The sequence below is a fragment of the Buceros rhinoceros genome, unplaced genomic scaffold (genome assembly GCF_000710305.1).
Source record: "Buceros rhinoceros silvestris isolate BGI_N320 unplaced genomic scaffold, ASM71030v1 scaffold19892, whole genome shotgun sequence".
In the NCBI taxonomy this organism is placed as follows: domain Eukaryota; kingdom Metazoa; phylum Chordata; class Aves; order Bucerotiformes; family Bucerotidae; genus Buceros; species Buceros rhinoceros.
In genome coordinates this window covers 19,473-26,931 of record NW_010397371.1, presented here as the reverse complement: position 1 = coordinate 26,931, position 7,459 = coordinate 19,473, and the positions used below count along the sequence as shown (strand labels likewise).

Sequence of the window (7,459 nt, the reverse complement as noted above, 5' to 3'; positions counted from 1 at the left end):
TTTCTCTTGATGTGTGACGATGGGCGGTGGCGGAGAATGCCTGGGGAGCCGCTGGCGCAGGAAGCGCTCGGCCTGAGCTGTGCTCTGTAAACACGCCGTGGGTGGTCGGATGTTGCGTGGCATCGCGGGAGGAAGGCAGCAGCAGCGGCTCTGGGGACCGAGCGCTGTCTCAGAGCTGTGCTGGGGCTTCAGCCGTGGGCGGGAGCACAGGGTGCGACTGAACGAAGTGATGTGCGGCTCTGCTAGTGAAAGGGGGACCACAAGGAGCTGTGGGGAGACAGACCGCTGTGGGGGCATGCAGGAGGAAAGCGGGTGGCCGCCTGTGGCTTGCAAAGAGTTTATAAATAGTGAGCAGGGGCCGAGCAAGGGAACAGCCACATCTGAATAACGGCCTTTTGCCGTGCTGGGCCCTTCTTCTGCCGCTTCCATCTTTCCGCTGTGTGAGCGGGGACAGGGCTACTGAGGGTGCACGGTCTGCACCTCTCCCTCACAGTCTGCTCCTCCTCAGCTCCAGACTGCCGTGGGTTATTTTGTGCCCAGTGAATCTGTGTGCTGCTGCATTTTCCGGTTCCCTCAGATAGACAGCAGTGAGAGCTGAGAGTGCTTCATCGGCATATTTTTTTCTGCCTCGTCTTGCAGGGACAGGCTGGCCCTGCGATGCGGGCGGTGACAGGAGAGCTGTTCCCATCAGCAGCACTCGGTCTGGCTGCTGAGCCCCGCATTGGAGCCGTGCTGCTAACGAGGACACGAGCGTTTGACTAACCCTGGTGCTGTCTTTCTCTTCTGGCAGGCAAACAAGACCTTTCTTCTCCAAAAGAGAAGATTTGTTGTCACGTCCCGTTCTCTAACACCACAGGTGCTGCCTCACGCAGTGCGTTCCACGGCGATGCAGGGAGCGCAGCAGCAGTGGCGGGTCCCGGCTGAGCCTTGGCTGCACCCCGGTTTGCGCAGAGACAGGACGGTCTGTCTCTTGCCCTAGGCCTGGCCCTTTGTTTCTATTTGCATGAGGATTTGCTTTTCTCTGGACCAGGAGTCTGCTTTGTAGGATGAGGATTTTATGGAAATAAGGACGGGGAGGGCAGTGCGAGCTGACTGTATTTTCACTGTTCTGCCGGTGGGTTGTTTTCTGTTTGCGTGGTTGGTTTTTTTAAGAGCATTTGCTGAGCATGTTTCCCTTCCTCTGATTTGCGTGGCTGATGCTGCCATCCTGCTTTTCATGGAGCAATGTCTTTTTTTCCTTCATGGCCACCTGGTAGGTGACGCTAAGCAATGATGAAGCTGCAGCACTGTGCCGGAGGAGCACAGGTTGTGAAAGAGCCAGGGCATCAGGTTTTGCGTCCTTGGACGGACTCCGGTGCTCTCTCACCATCTTCATTCAGCGTTACACCAACATCACCGCGTTTGTCCAGTGAGGGAGATAATCCCCGTGTAAAATAGGCAGCACGGAGTGAGGGACTTGCTTAAGGCCGGGCAGGAAGTCAGGCGCTGGGAAAATATGACCCAATTTAGATCCCTAACAAGATCATCCTTCCTCCTGCCCACCGCAGTTCACGTCTCGTAACATGAAGCTATCGACTTTGCCGAAGTGCTGGGAGGTGTCGCTGAGGTAACGCTGATAAAGGGTATGGCGTGTAAAAAGTGGCACAGGCCCAGGCTAGTGGTGAATGACGGCTTCGGAGACAGCATCAGATAGCGGGCGGTTACCAAACGCAGTGTCTGGCAGAGAGATAAAGGCAGAAGCTGCGGTGCGGTGCTCAGCTTGGTAGGGACAGAGCATGAGGAGAAGCATCGGCTGGAGATCCGGGCGGCAGCGGCCTGTGGAGGAGGAGGAAAGGCTAGGAGGAGCCGGTTGCTAACAAATACAGGAAATGAGTTCAGCGTAAACCACAAGTTCTCTATTGTCTCAGCTCTGTGTGATTTACAACACCAGCGGTAAGGAAGCCGAACGAGCGCCAGTGGCTTTGCAAGATGAAGTTCAACTTGACGTTAAAATCCTAACGCTTTGCCACTTGTAACGAAAAGTTGAGCTCCATCACGAGGTTGCTGTGAGAGGGAAAGAAGGTGTGGATGTGCGGGTGCTGCTCACTTCTGCCAAGGAAAATTGCTCCCGGAGCAAGAATGAGCCATTTCAGACATTCCCAAACGCTTGGGAATTAGGTATATCTGCTGCCTGCTGTCCCCCTGCTTCCCCCCAGCTGCTCGTGGGCTGCTCAGGGTTCAGAGGTGTCACTGCAGAGTGGCTGACAGCAGGCAGTGGGCTTGGGGCCCAGCCCAGCCCATCCTGGTGTTCCTAAAGATTGGTCAGAACTGCAAATGCTCCAGAAATCTGCAACACTGCGGTGGAGAACAGCTGCAGTGTGCCTTAGAAAATGCACGTGTGGCTCCGCGTGTGACATGGTGGCTTCTGCCGCTACAGGCCAGACTGTGCTGGGGCAGAAGGGGGATTGCTGCCCTTTGGGTCATAGCGGGTGGTTGTGTATAGGGGATTTTAGTTGGTTTGGGCTAAACCGAGGTCCAGGGAGGTCCAAGATTCACTTTCTCCAGCTTGCCAGGGTTCAGACATTGCCCAGTTAGGAGAGCTTGACGCGAGCTGAACTGCAGCAACTGACTCTGTACGCGCCCTAAATTTACAGCAAACACAAAGGCATTCAGCTAAACCCTCTCTTGCTGGAGTTCACCCGCTGTGTGCTGTGTTGCTGGTGTTTGGACCCGTTGAAAGGCAGTAGCTCAGACGGGTGTCTAACTGGCTCCAGCTCCAGTTGGCTGCCGAGTCTGACCCGCTCTGCCAACAGTCCTGGACCCTCCATTCTGCCCTCGGCCGCTGAAGGAGCCGGCGCTCTGACGCCGCCCTGTTTGCTCCGATGGGGATTTATCCTGCACTTCAGATGATGAATTGCTGTGCTTTATTCTAGGACATGAGAGTTTTATCCTTCCATTAGGAGCAGTGGCCATCAGTTCCACCCCAGGATACCTTGGCTTAGTGACGCTCATGTAGGAACACAGAAAATGCTAAATAATTTAAAGAGATTCGATAAATACTTTCATTTGGTGGTGAAATACCAGTATGACTAATCAGATGAGCCTTATACTTAACAAAACAAATCTCTGGTGAGCCATCGCTGTGGGATACTGCAACTGCAATGGACAAAACCACTTCCAGCTACTGACAACCAGCAGAAACTGTGGCTGGAGGGGGAGAGCCCGGGTCTACAGCTCCTAGACCTTCTGGGTCCTGATCGGCACCTCTGTGGTGGTGGAGGGAGGTTACAGCAACAGGTATCGCACTAATCTGAGAGACTTAGTGTGAGCTTTGACACCTGGCTGGCCGCGGCGACCAGCACAGGCACCGCTGGGATGAGCAGCCATGCTCTGCTCCTCGGCTACAGGTGCAGGCTGAACCTTCAGACGGAATTTCTTTAAGAGCACTCTCCAACTTTGACTTTTTCAGCCCAAACCAGCACGTTTGTGCTGTGATGTTAGTCACAATGTTTCGTCCCACGGAGGATCCAGGTCATACAGGTTCCAGAATAAAGATGAAAAATAAGGGGAGCCAAGGAAAGGAAGAGCACGTTAAGCAGTTTTGCAACCTCTGAAAAGCCTGCAGTGAATTTGGGTTGATGTTTGGGTTTGGTCCCGTGTTTGTGGGCACAGTCTGCCTCATTCTCCCTTCATCCCCCTCTGTTCTCTTTCTTTTGCAGTGCCAGAAGCTCCGTGAGGTTTTTAACTTGGATTACCCCCACAGCACCTTCCTGCTTAAGACTCTGACAGTTGTGTCTGGCCCTGACATGGTGGACCTCACTTTCCATAACTTCGTGTCCTACAAGGAGAATGTTAGCAAGGTATCGGGTCCTGCGGGCGAGGAGGGGCTGGGAAACACTGAGGAGTGGGGCGTTAAGCGGGGAGAGGGGAAGGCAGGGAACTGAACCCTCTCAGTGGTACCGGCCAGGTTATGAACAAGCAGGTTGATGCTCCAGTAAGGTGTGGTATCTCCACTGTTCTAGAAATTTCTGCCCTGCGTGGAGAAGGACCAGTGGGAGAAATTTAGTATGTTGTTTTCATCCTTCTTGTGCTTTGTGTGGATAAACAGACAGCTGAGAAGGTGTGGGGGGAAAGCTTCAGCTACTGGCGTGTCCTGGCAGCAGGAGGGTGACACAGCCAAGCCCAGCAGTACGGGGACAGGTCCACGGCCTCCCCGTGGTCGCTGCTGTGTGCTGCCTGGTGCGGTTCCATAGTGCCAACTGCCTCTGTCCCGTGTGTGTTCCTTCCCAGAGCTGGGCTGAGGATATTATGGCCATCGTTCGGAACCCCCTCACATACAATGCTTCTCGGTACACCTTCCTAGAGAAAATGTAAGTGATTGCTGAAAACGTCCTTCTCTGAAACGTTCCTGTACTGCCCTGTGTCTGCACTGGAGAGAAAGGGCTGCTTGGCATCCAGCTCCTTTGGCAGCCTCCCAAAGCAGTCAGCTCCGGAGCCCCGGGGCACAGGTAGGTGGTTGGTACTTGGGCCGTATGTTGCCTGACAGCTGCCTGGCACAGAACCGCTTGAGCCGGTCACACAGGCGGTGTTAGACACACCGAAATGCCGAGCCTCGGAGGAGTCTCCCGCTGCAGTCACCGCAGCCGCCTCAACAAAGCGCTGCCTCTTTCTTGCCGCTGTAATGCTCCTTGGTGGGTAGCCTGGGATCACCCAGGAGTGCTGAACACAGGAGACACCATCATCGCCCGTCTGCACCTCATGCTTCAGAGGAGCCTGCCTGATATTTAGGCTCTTACAATTAGCCTGTTTCTCCTTCCCAGGAAACAGGAACAGGTTCTGTTTGAGGTTAACCTGGTGCTCTGCAGGACCCTCATTTTCAATTAACTGTTAGATCATTTTCCCAGTTGCTTTTTTTTCCTGTACCCTTACTTAACAGGACCTCTAAGACTGTACCAGTGCATTTTCATAATCTTGTTTTTTTTTTTCCCAGCCTGGTGAAGCTGAAGATGCAGCTCAATGCAGAGGGGAAGATTCCTGTCAGGAAGTGAGTGTGGATACTTGTTTTATTGTGTGTCCGGTCACCCTAGAGTGCATGGTAAGAGCGTGGCTGCCCAGCGGCTTCAGCTGCCTGCTCTTCCTGCACCCAGGAGGTAGAGGTCATTCCCTCTGGATTCAGGCCGTGGGAGAACTCCTGCTGCACCTACGCTTCTCCCTAGGAAGGGCCTGGGATGTAATTTGGGTCTGGAAAGGAGAGGGAAACAGCCTTTGAGGCAGAGCTGGTCCAATGTTAATGCTGGTTTGAGTACAGATCAGTGGAGATTTGCCCCTCACTATCCCCAGGGCAGCGTCAGGGTAGGGCTGCGACTAGAATAAGCCAAGGCTGTGCTGCTGAAGCAATCTCCAGCCCCTTGCTTCTCCCCCGCACTGCATGGCATGAATGTACAATTGATTTTGAGTCCCTCAGTGTCTTCTCTAGTAAAATCACTGATCATCCGGCTCCTCCAAGGTATCAAGCTCACGAATGAGTGATGAAGGGCTGCACTGCTATTGTGAATTCCCTTTTGGGTGCTTAAATTGTCTTTTGTTTTGAGAGTAAGGACCTGCAGATAGCGCGTTGGTGGGTGTTTGCTGCGAGCTTCTGAACCACCCTGCTTCTGGGGTTAGGCCGTGCTGCGGCACCATGAGAGGCGAGCGCAAAGTGCCCACAGTAAATCGGCTGCCTGCTGCGTGTTATATTGCACAACGATTCCAGATGAGGTCTGTGCTGGCTCAGTGGGCTCCTGGTTGGTTGATCATTACTCAGCAATAAACATTTTTTGTTGTTTGTTTTCTAAACCACCAACCAGCACGATTTCGTTCTGTCAGAAACCAGTGTATTCCTCAAAGAGCTTTTGGAAATGTGTTGATCTTCAGTGAGTGCCTCACACTAGGGAGGAGCGCTCTGACTCAGCCTTTCAAACATGAGTAAATTCTGTGTTGCTGCAGAGCAAAACCAGCTTCTTCCTCTGAAATAAGGGAGAAGACGCACCTGGGACAGGCTGCACCTCTCCTTGGTGCCCTGGTCTGTCTGTCTTGCAGAGCGGTAGAAGTGCTCTGCTGTGTGAAGCATCAGAGCAGTAAATAGCGCTGATTAAGAGCTACACTTATAAAAATGCTCATTTATCTCCAAGTGCAGGTCCACGGAAGGCTTTCAAAGCTGAATGTCTGAATTCTTGTGAAAATTCCCCTGAGCATCTGCCTGTCTCTTTAGACATTTAAATCCCCTTTGAATCAATCCAAGGGTGCTGCAGTTTTTTGCCTTGCAAAGGGCAGCCTGGGAACCAGCACCCCTGGCTTTGCATAACCACGGCAGCTCCCGCTGGACACTTTGCCACCTGTCAACACATTTGGCACTTTTTGTTCCCCTTTTTGGCTGTGAGCAGCCGAGATACCGGGAGCCTGATAGAGCTGGCATCTAAATTTATCCGCAGAGGAGACCTCGCTGCTGCTGGCTGGGGTATCCTGACAGCAGGGGTCAGTTATCATTGCCATTCTCTGTGCACAGAGGCTGCTTTCAGCTGAAGGCTTGTGCAGGTGAATTCTGCCCTGCAGAGCAGGAGCCAGCTCTCCAAACGGGGGATGAGCTGTGGCTTCTGCAGCGGCAGACTTCTGCGCTTCCATCCATGTACGCCAGCGTCTCTGTCAGGGTCGTGACTTTGTTCCTTGAATTCACAGAAAGTCTTGCCTTCTTTCAAAGCAGCAAACGTGCACAACGTTTGTTTGCTTTTTTGGAATGTTGTCTTGACTGCGCGGTTATTCCCTGCTAACGGCATGGGGTGGTGTCTTTTGGGGGTGGTGTCCAGGGGAATCTGTGGCGCAAGGCCCGCTGCCGGGGGGAGCATCTCCGAGAGAAGCAGGGGAGGACGGTGGACAGGGACTGGGAAGTAAGCTGAGTTTAGTGACAGGAGTCTTACAGGGCCTGCAGCAGAAATAAGGAACTCCTGAATCAAGGCAGCGGTCAGAAAATCCACAGTGGGTTTGTGAGGCTTGGTCCATCATTTAGTCCCTCGGAGGAACACTCTCTGCTCCGGTTCGTGTTTGCAGTCTTGTTGGTCTCCTTCGCTGTAATTTGGAGTGTCTTGCGCTCTGGCTGCAGCTCCCAGCCACCCAAGCCCAGGCTTTCTGACTCCCTTCCTGCTACACTGAGGTGATTCCTTTTCTTCCCTGTCTGGTCAGTATTTTTCAGATGTTTCCTGCAGACAGGAAGAGGGTGGAAGGGGCATTAAGCGCTTGTCATCTTCCAAAGGGCAAGGTAAGAGTTTGCTGGGTAGTCAAAGTTTTGCTAGTTGGAGAACAATCTTTTTGCTTACCCTGGCTATGATGCCTTCAGCTGTGGAAAGAATCATCAGCCCAGATGCTCTTAGTGTCTGTGACTTCTCCTTACTGCTGCTGCCGGGCCCTGCCTGTGAGCCTGCTCAGATCGGTTCTTACTGTTCGTACC

General features: G+C 53.1%; 1 protein-coding gene across 1 annotated transcript in view; it reads left to right on the top strand.

The window, feature by feature from the left end:
• PLCB2 (phospholipase C, beta 2) overlaps positions 1-7,459 on the top strand; it is a gene marked incomplete at its 3' end in the record, with an annotated part of 36,026 nt that overhangs the window by 10,680 nt on the left and 17,887 nt on the right. The window contains exons 4-7 of the mRNA XM_010146236.1: positions 3,699-3,839; positions 4,270-4,349; positions 4,970-5,023; positions 7,195-7,270. Of these exons, the coding sequence (XP_010144538.1) occupies positions 3,699-3,839; positions 4,270-4,349; positions 4,970-5,023; positions 7,195-7,270 (351 nt within the window). The remainder of the gene's footprint in view (positions 1-3,698; positions 3,840-4,269; positions 4,350-4,969; positions 5,024-7,194; positions 7,271-7,459) is intronic.